The 26,933-nt window shown below is 36.5% G+C and overlaps 1 protein-coding gene across 1 annotated transcript in view; it reads right to left on the bottom strand.

Moving 5' to 3' along the window:
- Positions 1–26,933, bottom strand: part of VPS41 (VPS41 subunit of HOPS complex) — a 156,683-nt gene that overhangs the window by 49,950 nt on the left and 79,800 nt on the right. Inside the window, exons 8-11 of the mRNA XM_081344828.1 lie at positions 14,278–14,397; positions 12,641–12,787; positions 11,460–11,526; positions 2,167–2,264 (exon numbers count right to left, since the gene is read on the bottom strand). Of these exons, the coding sequence (XP_081200954.1) occupies positions 2,167–2,264; positions 11,460–11,526; positions 12,641–12,787; positions 14,278–14,397 (432 nt within the window). The remainder of the gene's footprint in view (positions 1–2,166; positions 2,265–11,459; positions 11,527–12,640; positions 12,788–14,277; positions 14,398–26,933) is intronic.

The raw sequence follows: 26,933 nt of genomic DNA, 5'->3' as shown, positions 1-26,933 counted from the left end.
CGCTTCCCTACCAGCCATTCCCGTGGGTCTGACACACACACGCACGCACGAGGGGGAGAAACAACGCTGGACTGCCGCCAGCTCTGCAAGGCTCTGCCGCTCCCTTCTCTCAGCAGCCTGTTCCGAACGAAGGGACAGTTCTTTTTTTTTGTTGACTGGAGTATAAGCCGAAGTGGAGTTTTTCAGCCCAAAAAGTGGGCTGAAAAATTCGGCTTATACTCAAGTATATACGGTAATTGTCCTTTCCCAGGACAGTAGTCTCTGAATCTGATAAGGTGGATTTAGGTTCACAAAAGCTTATGTGATAAAGTGCTTCAATGCTAAATTTTAATTCTACTGTTTTCACTGCAGCAAAATATCAAGTCTATTCCTCCAGTGTATTCTTAAGACAATTTTTCCATGTAAACATATAAACAGTATCACATGCTTTCCAATGGAGCTTCACAACATGAATATTAAATACATTTTATTGATCTGGAACTTTTATGATGAGAAATATAGTCTAATTATTAAAAAATGATGTGTTGATGCTAGCAAAATTTATATAACATGCCATATAGGCAACATCAACTTGTCAAAAAGGTAACAATGCAGTCCCAAACTCTATACACCACAAATATAGTACATCACAGATATACTATATTTCATCCCAACTTTCACTGATAGGACGCAACTTCACTTTGTAGCTTGATTATTTTTTTCTGAGATTCAGTCACCGAAAGGGCCTACAGCACTATTAATTTTCCTGGGAAAAACTGCAGAAGTGTCTGATCCAATATTTAAAATAATAAAAAATAACAATCTGGACATTCTGCATGAGGGCTAGAAGCAGACCCTATTGATTTCAATAGAAGAGTATTACTTTGAGTCAATGTTGTTTCATTGCTTAACAAAAACGTGCACCTACTTGTTCAAGCTTACTATAGCAATGACTATCTACTGTCAGTTCGCTATCAAGGACATGAAAAGAATAATCTAAATTTCACTGGTTTTCTCTCTTCTATACTCCTTCCTTTTCATTTTGTAGTGAAAACAACTGTCATGAAGACTTTAGAGAGTCTCCTGAGAAATGCTAGTGATTCAATATTTTCTCTGTATATTTAGACATTTTCAACTGAGGTAGACATCAAATTGAGACAACTATATCAAATAGTTATTGTCTCTATGTCTCTCACTGTGTCTATAATCATTTTAAAACAATTATTTCAACAGATTTTATTTAGAAGAAAGTGCAAAATTAGCACAGTCATTTCAATCAAGCTTTAATTCCTGTTCAACTGTCTGCATCACTGTGTACCTATTGGACTTTGCACCACTTGAACCTTAGGGTCTTCGGGCTTTCCCCCTCATCCTCTTCTTACTGTCACTGAGTATTCACTCCACTTTCTTCAAATATTTAGGCAGTGATGTAAATGAAATCCTGCTCTCACTTGTTTTCCACATTTCCCCTGCCTCCCAAAAATCTGCAAGTGGTACTGCAAAGGGATGAAGACATTGTAATTACCCATACCATTTTATTTACCCTTTGCTACAGGTTAAGAAAACCACTGGTTTGATTTCAGTTTGATATGGCTTTATTTTCTGATTTGGCATCAGGAATCTTCAGTACAGATGGTCTTTAATTTACAACCACAATTGGAACCAGAATTTCTGTTGCCAAGTGGTTAGGTAACTTATCTGATTTTACGATCTTTTTTTCCTCAATTGTTAATCACTACAGATGTTAAGTGAATCATGCAAATCCAGGGTTTCCCATTGACTTTGCTTGTCAGAAACTGGCTGGGAAGATTGCAAATGGTGATTGCAGTATGCTTTTTGGCTCAACATATCAAGCATTTCTTTTAACTTGGAAGATACTAAAATGCAAAGTCTTGGAAAATATAAATTCTTTATTGCTGTCTTACAAAATAGGGAGATATGGCAGTTAATAGCATGCCAAAAACAGCTAGATTATAGTCCTGCTATTTAACATTTTTGAGGAATCCAAATATGAATATAGAAAGGAAATACCTCTGTTTAGGAACCAGTGTGGAGTATATATCTTAGACCAAGCACCTATGTAACTATCAAGGCAATTCACTAGAGTAATCAATCAATGTAGTCACCAAAGGTTGAGTTCCATTCAACAGATTCTTTAATTATTTGCATATATATTATGTCACTTACCATTTTGTCTGAAATCTCATTTACAAATGAAAGTATGACAAGCTGGTCACAGAGAGGTGCAATCCCGCTGATATAAAATTCAGTGTTGAACTGGGACACTGAGTAGCAGACAAAGAAACAGACAGTTTACTATTAATTCAAATTATTGATTATGTTTCCATGAAAGAACAATATCACACAGACATTTCAATATGCAAGCGAAATCAATATCATTATAATGATTATAATAATTTCCTGAGAGACAGATCAGCATTCATTTAATTTTCCTTTAAAATTAATCTCTAAAATTTGAAAATTTGACATATAATTGGTATTATATGCCAAAATTGATTATCATATTGTTGATTGTTATGGTAATTGACTTTAATTTTTGTGGGGGGAAGAGGGGTATACTATACCCAGTATGCTCAAGAGTGATAAAAACCAAGCTTCAGTTACACACAAGGTAGTAATCCAAGATACTGTGCAATATGAACATATATTTTGGAAATTTAACAGTTCAATGCTGATCTATTATTTTAGAATTACCAAGAATATTTGTTATTTCCACCATCTGAGAAAAGCGGCAGTAATTATAAGATCCAAGATCCATTGAAAAGAAAAAAAGGAACATAGACTTTATTGAATTTCACAAGAATTCTGTGTGTCTGCATTATAGATTAATTATGTCAAAAAGTTACCCTGTCGTAACATGTATTATGAATATAAGACTGAGGGGTCCTTGGTGCTCTCTGAGTTTGCTTATTTTCTTGCTAATGTTTCATTACTCTAGCCAGGTAACATCATCAGTGCTAGTATATAGGAATATAAGAGTTCACCACACAAGACTTGCGTACTGGTGCAGAATCAGCTCTGGTTGATATATGACCATCACACATGTATTGGTTTTAAGATTTTGGGAGTTTTTTGTAATGCTGAAGCTCTGAAACATTTGTGACAGTCAGTTTTTCTACTATTGGGCTTTTTTGTTTTAATTCAACTCCCAGCTTCTAGTATCAAAAGCAATGTGCCTACCCTAGTGTATTCCAGCATCCTTCTCATTGATATATTTTTCCTACTTTCTGCTATACTAGACACTAAGCAATAGGCAGCCATGGCTACAACAACTGGGGAAAAAAGCCTGCTGGTAAATTTCTGACATGCAATCCCTTCATTGACACAGTATGAAGAGGCTATTACATGCAATAAATGAAAGATGGCTTGAAAATGTTAACAATATCCTCTCATGCAAAATGAGAGCCAAAAAGAGGCTATCACCGGATTTTCCTTACAAGAATACCTTACACAATATTTTCAGTATTACAACTGGTCAGAATTGATTTTTACATAGTTGTAGACATAAATTCAACATAATCTTCTAACACCAGTTAAAATAAATATACTGTCTCATGAAAACGTTTGTAGTAACTTCAGAACTGGAAAGCAAAGAAATGCTATTTTTTAAATGCTGTGTTCAAGAGATAATAAAACCTAAAAGGCAAGTGTTCAGGGTTTATACTCCTGCACAAGCAGTTAGTCAGTATATAATACATTTATATGATGTCAAACACGAGCTGCATGAGAAACACAATTCAAGTGCAATGGTTAACTTTAAGTTGGAATTATTAGCTTTTGGGTTAGACCCAAGATGCTCAGGAGGCAGTTGGTGGGATTTAGGGAATCAGTCTGCCTGTTTTGCAGAAATCCCTTAACAAAAGTAATGCCCTGCAAAGACCTGATTTTCAGGAAATTGACAGAAACCATCTATTCAGATACAGGGAATAATACTCCCCCCCACCCGCCCAACATATTCAAATTCAAATACAGTCTAGTTTCCTAGATGATATAAAAGCACTATACTAGGGAACCTATAAAGATATAAATTGAAAACAGCATTTTTCCCAATTAATTTAATAAGCAGAAGTAGTTGGGGGGAAGTAATCATATTTCCTATATCAGCATTATGTAGTAGTCGATGGATTGGATTAAAATTATGAAATCTTAGCTACAACACCACCGTCAACGATGGAAGCTCACTGGGTGAGTTTGGACAGTCATACTCCTATTTTGCAGCTTGGCTATTGTGGGAAAAACCAGAGTATTATTTATAGAACCTTAAGATCCTAATGAAAAGACAGGACTTAACAGGTAAGAAATAAATCATTCAAATGAGTGATTATAAGGCACCTTACAAAAGTATAATACCTGTATTTCAAATATTTCCTTCACAAACAAAATTTCAAGGAAAACATTCATAGATCACTAGAAGGTTTATCATTTTTTCAAAAGATTGATGGACTCATAAAATCAAAGCATTCACGAATATATTTATTTTGGAGGTGGAGTCAGCTGTCAAACGGAATGGCTGTGTTGAGAAGCTGCTCCGAATGAGCGTGCCGATCTCACAGCTGTTTCTCTGTTCCCGGTGGGTTTTTTAAAAGCCCCAGATCTCTTGGAGGGAGATTAGAAGCAGAGGCGCCCAGCTGAGCAGCTCAGGACGGCGGTTCGAGCTGCAGAAAGCAGGAAGGCCTAGGAGAGAACCGGGTGAGGGAGACGGCCCATTATCGTGGCCGTGAAGAAATGACAGCTGTCAAAAATAGCAGTGAGCTAGCAGGAGAGTGATTCGACTAACCTGGCATAAGAAATACTCAGCAAACTCTTGTAAGTGTTCCGGATGGTGAAATCTTTCCGGAGAATTTCAGAGAAGAGAAGAGAAGAGAAGAGAAGAGAAGAGAAGAGAAGAGAAGAGAAGAGAAGAGAAGAGAAGAGAAGAGAAGAGAAGAGAAGAGAAGAGAAGAGAAGAGAAGAGAAGAGAAGAGAAGAGAAGAGAAGAGAAGAGAAGAGAAGAGAAGAGAAGAGAAGAGAAGAGGCGAGGCCCCAGAGTGAAAGGGGAATTCATCTCCCCTTTCAGATAATGGTGAGAAGGAGACAGGGGGGAAAAGAGTTCTGACCTTAAAGCAACAGGCTCACAGGCTGTAAGGACTGGTGACCCAGGGTGGTTTCTTTTTCTGGCTCTTGCAGTAAAGCCAAGAAGAAGTTTAACAAAAAACAAAATAAACTTGAAGAGTGACAGTGCAGACTGAGCTGAGAGAGCCGACATCTTGAAGAAGAACTAATGACCAATTAGTATCAAAGGAGGGAAGAGTGATACTCATAACTTAACAAGTGAACTATTTGTTTCAAAAAGTTTCTAAAACAAAAGGGATAAATGGTAATTGTTTTGAGAATTTAGACCAATAAGAATTAACTGAATATAACCTATGGTATGATTGATTTGGAGGAGACTAATTAGGAACAAAAAGTTGAATGTTTAATGTTTAATGTTAATGTTTAACATTTGTCCCCATGTTCTATATAATAATATTCATAACTGAACTGACTGTGAAATCTGGTTTTTATTGTTAAAGAACTGAATAATATTGGTTATATTATTGAGGTAATTTAACGGTTATATTATTGTTACATGTTTCTATATAGAAAAGTTAGGACTGTTTGGAATATACACATTTGAAATTGATTAATATTGATCATTATATTTTAGAAGCGTTAGTGTAATAGGTGTAATAGGTTGGATATTGTGTTAGCAACAAAATCTAGCATCGTTAAGATAGAAGGCACTAGTGATTATAACCTTGGAAGAACGATAAATTCCCTAGGTGTGGTGGACGGAAAAACAAAGATTGTGTATAAGTGGGAGGGTTGGCTGATGTCATTTAGAAAGATGACAAGCATCCCAAATCTCACAAGAGTTGGGACTGGAAGAAGGCAGATGACCCAAGCCTCATCAGCAGAATTAAGCCCAGCAGGGCAAAGATCTATAGAGGAGATGTTGCCGCAGGAGAGAGCAAGCTCACTTAAAGACATACAAGCAATATTACAATCCATGCAAGAGGTTATGTTTGGAAATATTATAAGTTACCTTTTCTGTCCTATATAAAGTAGTTCTTATTCTGGAACAATCCACTCATATGATCTGTAGATCTAGTCTAGGCCATTTTCTAAATTTTTGCCTGATACAATTTGATAATCAACACAAACATTTTTTCTTTTTTTGTATAGATTTTATTAGTTTTTATAGGGTTAGGAATAAGGTGGGATTGGGGTAGGGGTTGGAATTTGGGTTAGGATTAAAGTTAGGGTTTTTCCAAATAACATTTTCAATATTTAGCAAACAGCATAATTTCTGGGTTCATGTGTTTAACAAACAATAATAGATAATAGTTTATTATCATAAACAATATGTTAATTGATCACTCAATAGCCTTCTTGCTAATATATATTCAAAATTACATATCACATTCCTTTTTCTCTAACTTGTGTTTTTAGCCATTGATAGAAATTATCCCATGTTCTAAAGTACATTGAGTCTTCTTTCTCTTTTATCTTTAAAGTCAAACATTAACAAACATTTTCTAATAGGACCATTTTCTTAGTAGGAATCTATAGCAAATACTAAGTGGTGGTTTTGGGTTTTTTGCTTCATGAAAGTCTTACAAAATGAATTACCTTAAAGGATTTTAACAAATATAAATATAATTGCTTCTGAATTTTAAAAGCATATACACAGAAATGAAAAGGAAGCAGGAACACCATCTATATACAAAATAATCTATTCTATTTAGGAAACTATTTCTGGGAATTATATTCAAATGCACAAGAGTAACAGGCTGCAGTCAGTTTGCCCATATGATACTACTATAATGGAGTTGCAGTGGTTTCTAACTGCATAAGAAACAAAAATGATACAAAAATGAAAAAACAGCCAAAAACAGTCATATAATGGATTCCACTTGATGAAAAGCGTTCACAAAAAAGACGTAAAACAAGATGGAGAAATGACATTAGCAAGTATTGCGGGCCCAACTGGCAAAGGAAAGCTCAAGACCATATTGGTTGGAAACATGCAGAGGAGGCCTTAATTCTGTAGTGGATAAACAATGGCTACAGTGATGATCACAGGCATTACACATATGCATCTTGTGACTAGAGGGCAGACTACAGTCAGCTGCTCTCATCAAAATCAGTCCTTAGATCCAAACTGTGATCATCTTCACCCACAAAATCTATTACACAAATAAGCTCTTGAATATGCTATGCAACTAATGACCTATTAGTTGCCAAAAAAATAGGAAGGGAAAAGAAGAGGCAGGGAAAGACTGAATAAAAAGAGAGACTGGGTTTGATGAAGACATACCTAACAAAAATTCTCATTCAATTTTGGGTGTCCTTACAAATTCATGTATCGTGTGAACTAGCCCTTACCTAGGTCCTGGCCAACAGACCATTAAAGCCCATGGTTTTCAACTGCTGCTGCTTAATGCTGGATTAGGCTTGTCTTATTAGTGATCTCGTATACAAAGAGGAGACCAACCTGGTATGTATTACCCAGACTTGGCTGGGCCAAGAGCAGGTGGGGTTGCACTCTTGGGACATGTATGCAACCAGGTTTAGGATTTGGTATCAGTTGAGATCTCTCATGGCAGGGGAGGAAGGATAACAGTTGTACTCCAGGAATCTCTGCTGGTTCTCGGGGACACTGATGCATAGGTTCCTGAAGTTAGACTCATGGTAGCAATTGATTGCTATTGTAGTAACCTCCCTGCCTGAGCTCCTGGAAACCATTTCAGGGTTGGTTGTGGAGTTCCCCAGACTTATGGTTCTGGGAGATTTCAACTTGCTGTCTCTGGAGCAGGTCTCTAAAGCAGCCTAGGAGTTCATGGGTTCTCCCAGTCATTCTTGGCTTGATTTGGGACAATGGCCACATTCCAGATATGGTGTTTCTGTCAGAGTAATGGTAATGTGATCTGAAAAGGTTTCTTTCTGACCCCTCTGTCATAGTCAGATCATGCCTTGGTGACTTTGAGGTTTTCTTAATTAGCTGCGCCTCCCCTGGCAGGGAGGTTGGACCCATTCAACTGATCTACCCCTGGTGATTGATAGACCCAATTGGGTTTTAAACAGCTCTGGGGAGAAAATCAGAGTTCTGTGGAGGCTCTGGCAGATGCCTAGAATCAGAAGATGTTTGGAGCCTTAGACAAGATCACACCTATGCAGCCTCTCTTAGTCCATTGCCCCCTTTAGTCCACTAAAGGAGTTGAGAGAGTTGAAAATGTTCAAGAGATGTCTAGAGCAGTGTTTTTCAACCTTTTTTGGGCAAAGGCACACTTGTTTCATGAAAAAAATCATGAGGCACTCCACCATTAGAAAATGTTAAAAAATTTAACTCTGTGCCTATATTGACTATATATAAAGTAATTCTCTTGAATAGGAATCAAATAAACACAAAGAAAGTATTTTATAATTACTTTTCAATTTTTCCCACGGCACACCAGGCAACAACTCGCGGCACACTAGTGTGCCGCGGAACAGTGGTTGAAAAACACTGGTCTAGAGCACTATTGAAAAAAACTCTTTAAGGTTTATCTTGAGGCTAATGTGGTGAAGTACCAATATTTCTCTGCTCTTATTCCATCCATAGAATGCTGTCCAGTGATCCTGTTTTGGGTCACTGGGATTCTCTTTAGCAATCTGAAAAGTCCTCTGAAATGTAAACACCACCACCCTGTGCATTAGATCCATTCTTCTCCTGGCTGGTTAAGGATGCCCAGGAGGTATCATTTGGGTGGAACCAAGTGATGATGAGTTCATCCTTTTGAAGAGGTGCTGGTGTGCCCCTCCTCAAGAAGCCATTCCTGGACTCACCATTATGGACAACTTTTGGGAAAAGTGGTTGGAGTGGCATTGCAACTCCAGAGGATCCTGAAGGAAATTATTTGGGATTAAGCTTATAATTTTATTTAAAAGGATTGTTTGGATCCTTTTAAGGTTACAGGCCTGGATATGGGACAGAAATAGCATTGGTCGCATGCATGGATGATATCTGGCAGGAGTGGGATGGAGGTCATGTATCCCTCCTTGCTATGTTTAACCTCTTAGCGTCTTTTGCTACCATTGACTGTGGTATCTTTTTGGGATGACTTAGTGACTTGAGGATGGGCAGCACAGTTTTGTGCTGGTTCATCTTATTCCCCATGGCTGGCCCCAATTAGTGTTGATAGAGAACAAGAGGTTCAGCTCATGGCCCCTTTTTGTAATATCTACTTGAAATCACTGGGTGAGATCATCCATCACCATGGATAAGGTATCCCAAATATTCTGATGATACCCAATTATATATCCATCTCAGGTGAAGTGAGTAATACTGTCGACATTCTTTCACCAATGCTAGAGGCTGTGGGGACCTGGATGGAAACAACAGACTTCAGCTGAATCCTGATAAGGTGGAGTGGCTATTGGTGGGCCTCTCTGTATCCAGAAGTGTATCATTCTTGGTCTTGGATAAAGTTGCACTGCCCCAGATAGACCCGGTGCCTGGGCGGGGGGAGGCTTTGTCTTTGTTCCACTTTTTTTGTTGTATGCCAGTTATGCTCTTTCTGGATAGGGAGGTTCTCCGCTTAGTCACTCATGCCCCAGTCATCTCCTGTTTGGACTACTGCAATGTTCTCTACATGGAAACATGCTCTACACTGAAAAGTATCTAGAAGCTTCAATAGATACAAACTGTGATCATGCCAGCAATTTTAGTTACATGTAATACCTTTTGCTCTTCAAACTGCATTGGATGCTAGTTTGCTTCTGGGTCCACTTCAAGGTGTGGGGCCAGGCTACCTATGGAACCATCTTCACCCCATGACATCTGCCTTCCTCACTCAGTCAGGGAAAGTAATGTTGCAGGCCCTGTAGGTTAAAGAATTCCAACCGGCAGGGTCCAGGAATAGAGCCTCCTCTGCCATTTTCCCTGCCCTGTGGAATATTCTGTAGTCGGAGATGAGGAAGGTCCTCCCCGCCCCTTGCCTTCTGGAAAGGAGTGAAAACAGGGCTTTGCAGCCTTGCATGGGGAGCCCAGAGAAGCATGCAATTATGGAGCTATTTGGCGCCCTGAAAGCTCTCCATTTGCCTTAACTTTTAACAGTGTTTTACTCATCCTTGCCTCTTTAAATTCTTAACTTTATATATTCTTTTTATATTTTAATATTTTATGTATACCACCCAAGGGCCCTCTGTGATGGAGATGGCTGATTTAAAAATATGACAAATAAATAAATATATTTTACAAGTTATTATAAATCACAAAATCCTTAGTTTTCACTAGATTGTCCCATACAATGAAATGAAATCCACAATTTTTATTAACTGCTTTAAAATACTTAAGCTACCATACATCTAAACTATTTTAGCTTTATATATAAAATCTTTAGGAAGATGCCCTGTAAATAATATCAAATGATATTGTAATATCTATTAAAACATGGATAAATAACAATCTCCTTTCATCTTTATTCAACCCATGTTTAAGAGACTGATGCTTAGAACAATCAACAAACCAGAATGGGAAATCTCAAACAAATTGTTAGAAGCTAAGTGAAATAGAGCACTGATGCTCACACACTTAAAAGAAGATGTGAGCTGAGAAAGGGAAGATAAAGAAGCTATTTCCAAAATATTCCACTTTTGTAATATGTAGTGGGCAGATTTATAACAAAATATTCTTTGGCTTGGTTGGTTGAAGAATGTTTGAATAGCATTAATCATCTCTTCTTGTTCTAAAAACTACACTGCAGCAATTGGAAGAAAACTGCACATACCCAAATATTTCCCTATGCATAACAATGAAAATATTATATGGCAATATCATTTCTGATTTAGCCTCATTTTTTATTTATTTATTTTTTTTTATTTTAATTCCATTTATATCCCGCCCTTCTCCGAAGACTCAGGGCGGCTTACAAGCTTAGCAGTGTATGATTAAGTATCCATCTTCATCCACATTTTGTACATTGGTTAAGAAAACTGGGTCTCACATCTCTAAGTATGAACTACCAATTTCTAGCAACTTCCTATCTACAGAATCATGCCAGAATCATGCCTGAAATACATCAATTTGTTTTCTTCCATGTGCAGGTTGCTTTTTTTCTTTAATCAACCAAATGTTGATCAGTTGGTTGCAAAACAAATTTATCGATCAGCTTTCCATCTGAGCCTGATATCATGCACTGTGAGAGAGTGAGTGGCCTAGCATCACCCAGCTGACTTTCATGCCTAAGACAGGACCACAACTCACAATCTCTAGTTTCCAACCTGGTGTCTTAATCATTAGATCAAATTAATTTTCCCCTGAAATACTTTAAATGCACTAAATATATAGTATTGCAAGTAAAACCTTTTTAAAAAGAGGGAAACTTTGTGATTTTGAATGTTTAATTGTAGAAACTACTATTTATTGTAAATTATTCACAAAAATGTTGCATTCATACCTATTTCCACATAACGACTAGGTAGATCGCGTATTTCACTTGCATGCCGTTCTTTCACTGAGCATATCTATGAAGAAAATCATATTAATTATAATTACTGATTTTAGAAAATAGCATGAGATCATACTGATTTATTGGCAAATGCATCTAACCACAGTAATGTTAAGATTATAATTTCAGTAAATACTACAATTTAAGAGACCAATGCTAGAAGGAGCAGGATATAAAGCACATAAACATCTCAAAAAACATCTGGAAGAGTTAGTTCTTCTTTAAATTTCAAGTATAATATTAAATTTAATATCACAGCTTTTATAGATGTCAGATTAGCAACTCTGTCAGACTTTAGTGGTAAAACCTACAATAAGTCTTTTGTCATTTTGAAATCTACCAAATTTATGCAGTTTGCATTTCTATAGATAATTTGTTTAATCCAAGAAAAAGTTTTGTCTAGAACTATGATTCTTTGTTACTTATTTTGACCCAAACTAATTCTTCCCATATTTTAAGCACTGTTTTAAGTTCACATGAATATAGGTTTTGGTTGGTCAAGAAAATAAGCATTTTTATATACACAGCATCATACAACTTCCAAACATTTCTTATGATTCAGTCTTACAGTGTCTACTCAAGTGCCATTTTATTCAATGGTATTTACTTCCAGGAAGGAAAGGTTAAAATCCTATCCTTTTTGGATTTTTGGTTAGAAATGACAGCAATTGTTTGGCAGAAAATTGTTGTGTCTGCCCCCTTCATACCCTCTCTGAGAAAGCATGTGTTCAACATCACAGGATTCATTACTCACTAATGTTAAGGCTGATGGAAAATAGTTGATAAACATTCAGCTTATGTAGTTCCTTTCCAGACTAAGCAGTTAATGAAACCCAAAACTCTTTTAGCAGCTTTCATAGCACATTGCTGGAAGACAAAGGAGAAAGATCATCCCAGTCTTGACTACTCACATGCTTAGAGAAATCTGTCTGACCACTAGGCATTTGTCATTATTCCTTCTTATGAAGGTCAGCCCAATGACATTTCTATGGCAGCAGGAGTTCTCTGCACAGTAGTCAAATCAAATTCCCTTCTTTTTTTCCCTTCCCTATCGCTTTCGCTTTTCAGAAATAATCCTCTGTTTGTCTGTGATAGCAGCAAGCATTTATTACAAAGACAGGTAATTGTACCTTTACTGAATTTCCCCAGCCAATAATCAGTGTTAAATTATCTTTCCAGCAAAGGCTGCAGGGATACATATCAGGACGGAGGCTTATATCATCTCGGGGCACATTGGTGATTCTTTGCTTAGCAATCACGTCAAATATCTTCACACCCTGGAAGTTTAATACACAGTAAGAAAATTCTGTGTGTCATTTTATACACAAAACATAGTTCAGAAGTATCACAGGCTGTATCAAGGTTGCATTCTATTCTACTGGAGGCACAAAAAAGATTTTGGTGAACAATTGGAAGAAGTTGGCAGGAAAACCGTTAGCATGAATTCTCTCCTACAACAAGCTCTGGAAATGTTTAAGTAAACAAGGGAAGCAGTTGCTCAGTTTTGCTTTGCTGTCAACTTACAATCAAAACTTACATATACATACAAATATGCATGCACATTGATCTTTCTTTTTTGTATTTCTTACTCAGAAAGAAAATAGAAATGTGTGATAAGATTTACAAAATACATGAAAGAATGTATTTTTCTATGTTCTTTAAAATGTGAGACTTAACTTGTGCTATCTTCTAAACATGTTGTTTAGAAGCTCATTACCTTCTTGAAGTTAGCTTTGTCTATGTTAGCAAAATTTATTACAAATTCTGTAAATATGCACCATGCTTTCTGTTAGGGGAACTGAACAAGCTGTGGTTATGACCAAGAGATGAAACTCTTTAAGCAGCTCAATGCTTCCACTTTTGAAGTTATAAAACTGTAAATCATTTGGGCAATATGTCTGCTTGGACAAGAATTTCAAATCACAGTATACAGAAAAAAGTGGTACAATTTTTTCCTCTTGGGAGAAAAAGAACATACTGTCAAGATCCTCTCTGTTTTAACACTGCCAAAATTAAACTAGAAATGTTTAAAGCAGAAATCTCTCTATCTTAAACTTATCGGAATATTTATCAGCCTTACAGCATGGCTGAATACTCACAAAATATAGTATTTGAAAGATCCTACATAATGACTTTTTAGTTGCATATCTTAAGACCTTTAAATGTTTTTAAACTGCAGCTTCCAGAATCCTTCACCACTGCTTATGGTGTGAGTTCAGATTTCAAAATTCAATTCAAATATTTGGAAGATACAGGTCGGCCAGTTCTGCCCTAAGGAAAATGCACTGATTTTGGGAAAAATAGTGAGGGAATATAATATTCCTAAGAAAAGTGAAGTGGATGTACACTTTTTTCTGAACTTTGGTATGAGGAATTATTCTACAGATTTATGTTTTCCTACTAGCAAAAAGTGAAAATTACATTAAAACCATGTCAGAAGATAAGAGAAACATTTAAGACTTCATATGATAGTAAGTCAACAGTTCTTGTTCATAAAGCAATCTACAATCTATGGTTTTGAGCTGAAGAATCCTAAATAAGAGTTTATTCTGCAATCCTCTGGAAATTAAATTTCTAGACATTTTCTGAATGACAATGGTAACAATGTATTTCTTGGACAAGTTACAGGCTTCTCTTTTCTGTCTATATAATATATAAAAATATAATGTGTATTCTCTCATGCAGAAGCTCACACACATGAAACCATTTTAAGATGAATTAAGGTAATGACACCAGAAAAGTATACTATCAATCCAGCAGAACTCACCATATTGTTGGCCCATGCAATCAGATTTCCTCTCCATTTCACGTTTCTTATAGGTCCCTCTCCTTCATGCAAAACAGAATACCTCCATCTATTCATCCAATTCTTTTCAAATAACAATAACTGGGTAAAGAGTAATTTTTAAGTTTTTAAAACAGATATATATAAATAGGTAATTATATATCATTTCACTAGAACATGGGTAGGCAACCTTGGCTCTTTTATGACTCGTGGACTTCAACCCCCAGAATTCCTGGCTCAGGAATTCTGGGGGTTGAAGTCCACGAGTCATAAAAGAGCCAAGGTTGCCTAACCCTGCACTAGAATAATGAAAAGTACAGGACAAAATATTTTCAATTTTTAGATGACTGCAACAAGAAAGACAATATTGGCAAAAAAAAAATACAAGCAGAACTAAAAGTGTAAGATTTTAGTGCATTATATAAAATTTAGGATAAGCAAAAATGTAATCCAGAATTTTTGCTTTTGAATGTTTGACAAAGCTAAATCACCCAGAATGATTTAAACATCATACTTCTAAAATATTAACCTTTGTAAAGTAGACAATATCAAATTTCAGTTGCAATCCTGGAAATTAATACAGCAGATACATATTAACATGGAGATTCACAAAGATTTATATATTTTGTCCTCATGTTTTATTCCCTCCTTTTTATGTGTAACCATGGGAAAACTAGAATCCATTTCTTCACTTTTTAAATAAGTACACATCATTGCTATTTCTAAGGTTCATAAAATATAGTATTAGCTGCAGCTTGCATTATTTGAGCTGGTAAGTCCTAAGGAAGTGGGCAGCGCTTTCTGTGCTGCTAGTTTGGCCACCTCGATCCTGGCCCCTGTTAAAGCAGCCAGGGAGGTGAACCACAATTGGGCTCATACAGTAGTATTTGATGAGGAAGTGCCCCCAGCCTTGAAAGAGGTAGGTGATGTGCCGCCCCAAGAAGCTGGACCCAGAAATTTTTGATACAGAAACTGTATCAAAAGTCGCCAAGAAATCAAGGAGAACAAAGCATAGTCACCATGCCAGCTCCACCAGAGGTTATTAACATGATCAAAGCTGACTCAGTTTCCTCCAGGGTCCTTCTCACCTGCAGACTGACCATCTTCTCATCAAGCTTCACCAGGAATGTCATTCCTGGTGAAGCTTGATGAGAAGATGGTCAGTCTGCAGGTGAGAAGGACCCTGGAGGAAACTGAGTCAGCTTTGATCATGTTAATAACCTCTGGTGGAGCTGGCATGGTGACTATGCTTTGTTCTCCTTGATTTCTTGGCGACTTTTGATACAGTCGACTAGTATTCTTCTGAGCTGGTTCTGTCTTCAGTGGTTCTCTTCCTTCCTTTCTTTCTTCCCTTCTTCTTTCTTCTTCAGTTCCAGTCAGTTAATGGCAAGAAGAGATTGTTCACTATGCCCCTCACTTATGGGCTGCTGTAGGGTTCTAATCTCTCTTCCCCCCCTTTTCAACATCTGCATGAAATGGCTTGGTGAGTTCATTTGCTGGTATGGGTTTGATATAATCAGCATGCCAATGATGTCCAAGTATATTTTTTGATCCTGGACTGCCTAAGTGAATCTTTTCAGGGTTCAGTCCCAGAACTTTGAGGTTGTATGAGTTTGGATGGGGAACAACTGCCTCCAACTCAGTCCTACCAGGCCTGTGCATGCTTGCACAGTTGTGGAATATTCCAACATTGATCCTTCAAGAGTAATTCATACCTCAACTACCCCCACAGCTTGTCTAATGCAACACATAACTGATCCACATGGGGCTGCTCCCGAAGACCACCTGGAAATTTCAGCTGGCCCACAATACAGCTTCACAGACAGTGATGAGTATGCCTTGGTTTGACCACATTACATCTGCTTTATGACTTGCACTGAGTACCTCTTTGCTTCTAGGTGTGATCCAAAGTGCTGTCATAGGCTCTGGTTATTTGAGGACACCCATCTCCTATAAGATGTGTTCAAGCAGTTCTGGCAGGATTGGTGTGCTCTGCATTCCATTCATCAAATAATGCCATTTATTGGGACCCACAAAGTGTGCCTTCTTTGTAGCAGTGCCTGCCCTCTGGAATGAGGTCCTCCTCCCTATTAGAATTTCAATTTTTTTTTATTTTAATTCCATTTATATCCCGCCCTTCTCTGAAGACTCAGGGCAGCTTACAAGCTTAGCAGTAGCCTTCATTCTATGTATATGCCTGCTTATTAGGGCTTTCACACACACACCCAAGCGGCATTATTACAAAGTCAGCTTAATTGCCCCCAACAATCTGGGTCCTCATTTTACCTACCTCGGAAGGATGGAAGGCTGAGTCAACCTTGAGCCTGGTGGGATGCGAACCTGCACTAATTGCAGGCAGCTGCAATTAAATGACCTTAAAATCCAGAGGATTGATGCCTGTTTCTTCCCTTCCACTCCCCTTTGGGTTTATTTTCTTTCCCATCATTGCTCTTTTGTCTTGTGCTGTTGACATATATTTTAAATTGCTGTTTTAAATGTTTTAACCTTGTGAGTCAGGAAGCATACAAATTTAATATTATTATTATTGTTATTATGCTTGTTGTTGATCACACTCAGCCAGATGTTTAGGTTGAATTTGGCATTTTTGTGTCTTGGGAATGATCTGGGATAGGCTGATAGTTGAAGTTTAATGATGATAAAGGTACTGTCAAAGGTATTGTCAAGCTCTTCCAAGTAAAGCTGCCTTTTGCAATGGGCTGATCATGATTTTGTCAATGCCGATGGTGTTCAAGTGCTGCTTCAGTTGTTTTGGGATTGCACCCAAGGTGCCTATTACTACTGGTGCTATTCTTGCTTTCTTTTGCCAAGGTTTTCTATTTCTGTTTGGAGGTCTTTATATTTTATTATCTTCTCAAGTTCTTTTCCTTCTATTTTGCTGTCTTCAGGTACTGCGACTTCCACTATACAGACTTTTTTGTCTTTCTTGTCAAGTATTGTTATGTCTGGGGTGTTATGGGGCAGGCTCTGGTTTGTTTGAATTGTAAAGTCCCAGAATACTTTAGCTTCTTAATTTTCTATGACTTTCTCTATTTTATGTTCCCACCAGTTTGCAGGTAAATGGTATTTCTTGCAATGAAATGGCTACTTTGTCATGCCTTTATCTGTAGTCAATCTGTGTGATCTTCTTGCAGCAGCTAACTAGGTGGTCACTTTTCTTTGTAGTCTTTTGCTGTCTTCTCAATTCTGGCTTTGTATGAGTTTGCTCTTAAGGCTTGGTCTTATGCAGTAAGAATTAGCCCCTTTGGATCTTTCTTCAATTTTCTGCTCTAAGCCATTGCCAAGTCTTGTTATCTACTTTGTTCACTATTTTTTAAAAATTACATTTTGGCCATGTAATACTTTGCTTTCTCATGTCTTATTAGGCTTGGCCACAAAGTCAGCCAGATGTTTAGATTGCATTTGGCATTTTCATCAACTTATTGAGTCCTTCCCAAAGATTTAGGATAAGCAGATGTTGATGTTTCATGATGATAAAAGTATCAATCAATCTTTATTACAGTTACAGACCAGCGAAGTGCTAAAGGTATTGTTGCAGGATATAAGTTGTTCCGAATAAAGCTGACTTTTGCACTGACCAATGGTGAGTTTGTTAATCCTGATGGTATTCAAATATTCTTAAGGCACCTGAGGTGCCTATTACTATTGGTGCTACCTTCGTTTGCCAAAGTCTTTATATACTTTATTATGATTCATTGCACTGTTAGCCAGATGTTCAGATTGGATCTGGCATTTTTATCCATCTATTGAGTTCTTCCCAAGGGTCTGAGATGGACAGATGTTAATGTTTCATAATGTTGAAGGTATCGTCACAGGATACCTTTATTGTTCCAAGTTGCCTTTTGCAATTAATCAATTATGATTCTGTCAGTCAATTTCTATTTGCAGATCTTTGTCTTCTATTCTGCTGTTTCCAGGTATTGCCATGTCCATCACCACCACCACCACCATCATGATTATTTGGTCACACATTATTATTATTATTATTACAGTATACTGAATCAAATTATGGAGTTTACTTATTTCAATCTAACATATATAATACTATAAGTTTGCCCAGAATAAAAAATAATTAGAAACTTTCACTCCACAACAGGAAAGTGAAAGGAACCCATGACTCTGAGAGTTATATATGAATGTTAAATTATGGTGTGATTAGTGCTGTGGAGTACCACAGAATGGGACATCTAATATTCACCTAATCTCTTATTTATCACAGTCCGATATCCCCAAACTGCTATAGCTGGTCCCTCAAAATTCAGCAGATTTTGGTAAAGCTGCAGTTAATGTTAGGTATTTAAGCAAGAATAACATAGATTGAATCAAAAACTACTTCAGCCCTACTGAAGTTAATGTATCAAAATACAATTATGTTCTATTTGTTTCAACATTTTCTAGTAAAATATGATTAAATCTGGATTTAATCTTGGATTTATTCTGCTCCCCCCCCCCAGATCATATACATTTTTGCCTTTAATCCATAATACTCCAATCTGAGAGCCAACATGGCATGGTGATTAAAGCTAGTGGATTAGAAGCTGGGAGTTCCATCTATCTTAGGTACAGAAACCAATTGGAGGACTGTGGCCCAGTAACTTTGTCTCAGCATTAGACTCAGCATTAGTAAGAGCAAGCCACTTCTGTGAATGTTACCAAGAAAGTTATGAGGATTTATCCATTACGTTGCTAGGAATCCAAATTGTACTGAAAGACATACATATTCTAATACATGTTTCTTGAATGCATAGTGTTCATCCTTTCAGATTTTACAATGAAAAATATTATGTTTATAATATTAAATAAGATTGTGGGAAAGAAGGACTACTTTGTAACATTTGCTTCATAAGCTTTCCCCCTAATTTCTGTTATAGTAGCTAAAGACAGATTAGTTTGCAAATTGTTATGGAGGAAACAGTGAGGAAAAAAATAACCATAAATCGCCTGGATCAAGGCCAGTGAGTGGACAGAGAAGAGTAAGCACAACTCATAGAAACCTATATAAAACAACTATTATTCAACTATTAAACTGATTTTTTTTCCTTGAGAAAATTGGAGTGGGGTTATTTTATGCACAACCACAAGGTGGTACCAAAAGACAAACATTTCTGTCAAGTTCAGAATTAGTCACTGTAAATTAAATTGGAGAAAGTTGATAAACAAAAACACATGCTTGTATTGTTAAAGGAACAGAAATTATCCAGTTTTCACCATTTAGCTAAAATACTATATATTAAATCGTATATCAAAATACCATATTATTGACTTCTATTGAATCCAGCAAAAAAGAATTCATTTCAACATTAAATCAATTTAAATTAATGCTTTTCATCAAATGGATTATGAATTGCAAAAAACTATTGCAAAACAAAAATAGAGAAGGGAGTTAAGAAACTGAGTATTTGTGTTATGCAAAACTGATTATTGTTATTATTTAAATGGCACTTAGTAGTTGTGTAATTGTATCAGACATCACAGGAAAAAAATTCCCAGGGAAGGGTAGACCATACATTCAGTGTAAGATATAGAAATAATTTGCATGCAGAACACAAAGTCCTGTACATTTTATTTTCTGTTTGTTAATGGGTCAATATGCTTCTTTGGGGGGAGGGGTTGTATCATATACTGATTTTATATATTTGACAATTTTACATGATTTCTCAGAAGAAAATCTCCATTTTTGGGGGGGAAAACAAGGCACTGCCTTACGCCAAATTATATTGAACTAAATCAACAATTATCTAATCTTCAGTCTTTTCAGCCTTACTTGAAGAAGAGAGAGATAAAATCTGGAATATTGTTGTATATTAAATTTGTACTTGTCCAATTCCAAAAACCCTGGACAGTCCACAAGTAAGACATAACCTTCCCCCCCTCACAATTCAATGATGAACAAGAATAAACATAAAAAAGCAGAGATTGTTTCCACTGAGCTATAACTCTTTTCTTTACCTTCTTCACCATTTTATAGAAAGGGTGGTATAGTTTATTTATTTAGCTTATGGCATATCATACATGGACTAGCAATATATATTAACTTTTCACCTAGATTAGCAAAACACAATAAATATAAAGGTTAAAAAGATCTATGTTCAAATACCAATGTCTAGGCCATCTAGTAAAGCACTGTTTATATTTTAAAATATCAGATACTGGACTGGTATATGCATCAGCTTACAGACATCATGATACGACCTACAGTTTGACCTGGGACCCCCACAGACACACTGAGGGGAGAATACTCTGCCCCATTTATACAGAGTCCCGGCAAACATTGTGTGGGGTACGAATCCTATTCAGGATTATCCATTGCTGACATGGTAGTTCAAAGTTTGTCACCTTTTTTACCGGGCCACTTATAAGTCTTCCAACATCCTGGCATTCAGCAACACATTTGGTTTTCCATTGCCAATCAGTGTTAAAATTGTTGGGCAGATGCTGTGCAAGTGTCAGTGGGGGCTTCTTGGATTTGAATCTTCTGGATGATAAGTGAGTAAGATCAGCATCCACCGGTAGCAGTGAGTTCATATTTTTTTCAGTATTCTTTCACAAGTGCCTCACTGAGGGTGGCAACTGAAGCTCCCTTTTTAGTTCCACATAATTTCTGGAGTATGTTGTTCCTAGTATTGATTTTTGCTGCAGTATTCTCTAGATGTATCTTACAGGAAAGTCTGATCCAATGTTACTCCAAAATACTTTGGATGGGGGTTATAGGGGAATAAGTTGTTTAAGTGGACCCTCAGGCTTCATATGCTAGTCTGTTGTTAAGATGGAGGCACGTAATTGCTGTTTTGATGGTATTAGGAATGAGCCTCCAGTCAGTGAAGAATTTTCCCAAGATTTTAAAATCTTTGGACAGGAGGCTATCTGCTACCTCCCTGTATTTTTCTTGCACTGCTATGGCCAAATCAACAGTGTGTCCACTTTGTGTCTCCTTGTCGCTGGCATACCTGACATGCATAAGTTGAATAGTGTAGGTACCATTAGAGAGCCTTAATCTTCTTACCTTACTTATGTTATATTATGGTGATATAGTAGTACAGTTTGATGTAATATCTTTTTGCAATCTGGATTTGGAAGAAATAAATATATTTGACCAGAGTTTACAGCTTACTTTACTTTCATACTACTGATCAGCTAATATAGTGTAATTTTTTTACAATACTTGGTTATTATGTTACATTATTTCTCTGATAAATTCCAGGTTTGTTCTTGGAACAAGATTTTTTGTCTGTTTGCACATTTGATTTTTTTCAAAGGGTCAGTAGCAACAGAGAACAATTTACTTTTTTTTCCTAAACCAGTTTCAATTGGTGTATAAACAAGGAAGTGTTCAATGTATCACATGAATTGGGCCATTAGAATTAATAATAAGGGGGAAAGTTAAAAATACTCAATTTATAACAACAAACTTCACAAAACAGATGTAAAGCAGTACTAACAAAAATTGATTAATAACAAATTTTATTCAGTTAAAATGTATTTATACAGCTGTCAAGACACCCATTGGTGTATTGTGTAATTCAAGAATGCTGGTAAGTCTATAGTAAGCAATATGCTTTATGTATATGTGTACATTTTAATACATATTCAATTTTAACATAATATGATGTATGTGATTACAGATTGGATCTATTTCCTATTAGTAAAATAAAAAAAGAACCATGTGAAAGGAAAACTTTTGCAGAATTAACTGAAACTAAAGAATTGTACTAATTTTTATGTGGGTTAATCAGCATAAGAGAATATATTTTCATGACTGTTGTAAAGATTATGAATAATGGCAGTGTATACAATTTAGCATTTTCATAAACTAAGCTAAGCTAAGCTAAACTAAACTCCTGTTTATCAAAGAAATAATGTAACATAATAACCAAGCATTGCAAAAAGTGTACTATATTAGGTGATCAGTAGTATGAAGGTTTAAGTAAGCTGTAAACTCTGGTTAAGTACATTTACTTCTTCCAAATCCAGATTGCAAAAAGATATTACATCAAACTGTACTACTGTATCACCATAACATAAGAATGTAAGAAGATTAAGCAAGGCTCTTTAATGGTACCTACACTATTTAACATACATGTCAGATATGCCAGTGACATGTTTAACAACATTAATACCACTAGCAATACAAGTAATCCTCATCTAATGGCCACAATTAAGCCAGCAATTTGAGTTGCAAGTTATTGCAGCCATTAAGAGATGCCCATAAAACCCCTTTGCTCGATGTCTGTAATTTTGATTCTCCTAGTTGCACTTGTTAAGAGACTGTGTGGGTTGTTGAGTGGATGGAGCAAAAGGAGACAAGCAACTCTTCTTGAAAGAGGACAGGCAGCTCTTTGACTTTGTCCATGGAAGGGAACTCCTTCACTGGGCCAGTTGAACAGGACTTGGATCTTTCCAAGCCCCATTCAGCCCATCTAGCAAAGGTACATCAGCTGCCTGCTGAAGAGGCAGCTTTTTCACTCTGTATGTGTAAGCAAACTTCTTCCCTGGATGAGATGAACAGAGCTTGGATCTTTGGGATCTAAATTTTGTTTAGTTCTCCATCTGCAAGACTTTTTTAGTCTGTACTTTGAGAATGAAAGACTCTTGATTTGTCCTTGTGTGGGGCAGACACCCTCTGCCAAGCAGCAATTTGGCTTTCAAAGAGACTGGCTGAAAAAGGTCTGTCCTGAAATCCAAGCTTGAATTTCAAGAATGACCTTTTTCAGCCATCCCCCAGGAACCAGCCAGGTGGCAGTGGCTTGTGAACTTCTCTGTTGACTTTTTTGAGAAACCAGAAGGGAAAATTGCAAATAGCAATCACACGATTACAGGGCACTTACCGTGATCACATGATTGTTATCAGATGTAAAAGATCAGGACCACATGTGTTTAAAATGTCATAGTTTTGTTCTGGAGTGGTCAAAGTTCTTGAGAAAAACACACAGCAAAAAGTGGTTCTCTTATCCCAGTGCCTCTTGCAAGAGAATGAAACCACTCAGAGGCAACAGTCTGGACATTAAATCTCTTGAACAGTGTTGAAGGAAGGTTTGGCACACAAAGAACAGTTTTAACTTCTCAAATGCAATTTGCTATGGGTGAATCCAAGCAAATTTGACTTTTTCAATAGCTATACTATGAGTTTAACTTTATGGGTGAAGCATGGGATAAACTTTCTATAAAAGTTCACAAAGTTTAAAAAGCTCTGAACATTCTTAGCTGTATGGAGTGGTCTGCCACTCAAACACTGTTTGGACTTCATGGGGATTCATTTGAATTCTGTTTATAAAAAGGTGGTAGCTGAAGAAATTTAGCTGTTTTAAAACAAAAGCACATTTTTCTAATTTAGTAAAAAGATGATTTTCCCTCAGTCTACTCAAAACTTCCCATACATAGTGATTGTGCTTTAGTGCAGATCAGGATGCCATCTAGATAAAACATCACAAACCTGTCAGTCACATGAGAAAAAAACTGATTCATAAATCTCAAGAAGAGTGCTCTGCAATTAACAAGTCTTAATGATCTTACAGTGTATTTGAACTTACTATACCTGGTGTCAAATGCAGTTAAGAATTTGTGGCTCTCGTAAACTCTAATGAGACCGTGTCCATTGCTAAGATCCAACTAGATAAAAACATATGTGCTTTGCAATCTATCCAGCAAGTCCAATATTAATAGTGTGTCACTGTCACAGATTTGAATGGTGCACATTTGAATGGTGATGCCTGGGTCTTGCTTCTTGGGGATGAAAAGGGTAGGTTCTGAGGCTGGTGACTTCAAAGCTCTAATAAACCCCATCCTGCAAGTTAGAACCCAAATACTGCTTTAAAATCGCTATTTCCTTAGCTGGCATGGGATACTGCCTCTTAGCAGGTATTTTAGCTCCTGAAACTAGGTCTATAGTATAGTCACAGTCTCTATGCAGGGGAAGGACTGCTACTTCTTCCTCTCCAAATACAGCTGTGAAATCTGCATCCTTGCTTGGTAGTTTCAGATTTGCTTTCCTGGGGTTTACTGCTGACTAGAGAGAAGGGTTTCCCTTCTGGGCACTTTGATGAGAGGAAACCGGTAGATAAAGACATAATTTCTGTGCCCCAAACTAGCAAGAGGATTTTGTAGGCTCCAATGCATGACGTCTTATCACTTATTTTACCAATAAGTACATTTTTAAAAAATGGAATAAAATCTCTATAGTTTCCTTATAATACAGCTGCATTGCAACTTCAGAAACATAAAGAAATAGCTATCCATGAAGCACATACTTCTTAAAAACAGTTGGTTAATTTATATAGTTCATCTTTCTCTTGCCATACTTTAGTGTTGCCATTATCACAATACACAATACCCATTTAAACTCAATAGGAGCTACCTATAAAGGAAGAAAATGATGATTGTATGACTGAGTTGATTCCTTTCTTCTTCTTCTCTCAATGAAGTATTTTAGGGCTTTATTTCCCATAAATTCCCATCCTGGCAGTCAGCACTCTCAGTACTTATATTTCAATAGCAATAGCAGCAGCTGTAAAATCACTTCCTTGGCAATATACTTCATTCCTCTGTATGTTTTCTGCTGGTAAACCTATTCAATGCTTTGTTACAATACAGTCATACTTAAGTTGTAAGTCACATCAGGTTTTGTAGCATCTGATTACTTCACCAGAATAAGTTCAACCAAATAACATTAATAACGGCATAATGATGGTTATGTTTATTCTTCCTATTGGTATTTCTTGGACATTTGGACACCTTTGTAATCTGGCCTTTGAAAACAGTAATTTGCTAACAATATTCCTGGAAACTGTTGAGATCTTAAGAAACCAATTAAGGAAAGGTAATGTTCCACAGTGAGAATAAACTAGTCTTCCCTGACATATTACGCTCCAGATATGTGACAGAATAATTTTAAGACTCCATGCTGTTGCAGATCATATGGCCTGTAATCTACATGTCTGAAATCACCAGTTTTCAAATCACAATGGTCAGATAAATTTATCTGAATTAAAATGGTCAGTATAGCCACTTCTATGGTGACTAAATAATACAGCACAAGAATTATAAAATGCATTGCAGAATGAGCAAGTAGTTTGAGATGCTATATAGATTAAATGGGTATAGGAGTCATATGTCCCCACATTCACATGAATAGCTCGACTTGTCTTATGATGAGACAGTTATGGGGAATTTAGGAAAACAAATGGCTTTGCCTCACTTCTGGGAAAATGGGGAAAGGGTGTTTATTGTGTTGGCAACCCTTCTTACCAATTATTTTTCTATCACTGAAAACAGTCCCTATTTATTAGCATAATTCTAGCAGGCATTCTAGAAGAAACAACTACCATAAACAAAATTATCAGGAAAGGGGAATTTTTGAGTGAAAGCAACAAAAAAGCAGCAACCAAAAACATTTAAAACAGAACAACAAATTGCTGTCAATGGCAACATAACTGCCTGATAAATGAAGATCTTTTTCTAAAAAATAATGGAATGCCACTGGATTTGCCCCTGGATTTAAGTGGGCTAGTAAACACAGGATATATTTGAAATCTTTCAAAGAATTACCCATAACATATGGAGGTCCTCAGTGCAAATATGAAGGGATTGTTTGGGAAATAAGGAGCTAAAATAGCCTGAACTTAGGTTGTATTCTTCGCTGTTATTTCAACAAAGTTTCATCCAGTCCAATGAAAGCAAAATTGTAACAACAACCTTAAGTAGTCTGTGTCTTCTTCCATGCATGCATTCTCCTTTTGAAGCCAAGGTAGTTATAACAAATATTTCCCAAGGACAAATCTGTTTTTCTAGATCACAGGTACATATTAGTCTTCTAGGACAAAAGAGTGCTTTGGGTTATGCATGGTAGACACAATAAGTGGAATTAGCACTTAAGTTTCATTTGCATTTAATTAAACTTAAATATAATTAAGATATTTCCTTATTATATCCTTTTGTTACTGACATTTCAAAATTTAGTTTAGTAACAACGTTTGGTCATTATTCCCTGAGGGCTGTACCATTATTTCTGAAGGATGTCTATGACCTAACCGTACCCCCACTTCAAGAAGAGCCTTGAAAGGTGTTCAATGGCTGTTATCTCTTCTATGAACTGTTAAAAATTATGAGATAAAATTTCAGTGGTTCAAAGTCTGAACATCTTATGCTGTAGGCCAAATAGCTTTACTTTTCCTTTTAGAAATGCTTGTCATTTAGACCAAGTCTAAGAATTAATAATGCATAACAATGCATTAGGACAAATCTGGACAGTTATTAAAATCAGACAACAGTGAATTAAAATAAGACAGCTGTTTCAGTTTAACGAAGTGTTGAAACAGAATTAATACTAATGCTAATTATATGTAGCCTAGTCTTGAATATGTCTAAAAGATTCTTCAGTCATCTTAATTAGAAATCTTAAATCAGATACACTGTCAGTGGGCTGAAACTTAAATTGAAAAATTGACAGCATTTTAAAAGTAACAGAAACTGCATTCTAGGACAGCTTTTAAAAGAACAATTAATTTCAAGAAGAAAGTTTTCAAACTACCTTTCTACTTGTAAGCACCACAAGTAACATTTCTATTTCTTTCCTTCTGCTGAAAAAAGATTTACTATGTTTATCAATTTATATTTGAGAAATTTAT

This window comes from Vipera berus, assembly GCF_964194415.1.
Source record: "Vipera berus genome assembly, chromosome: Z".
NCBI classification, from domain to species: Eukaryota; Metazoa; Chordata; class Lepidosauria; order Squamata; family Viperidae; genus Vipera; species Vipera berus.
This window is presented reverse-complemented; position numbering and strand designations above follow the sequence as displayed.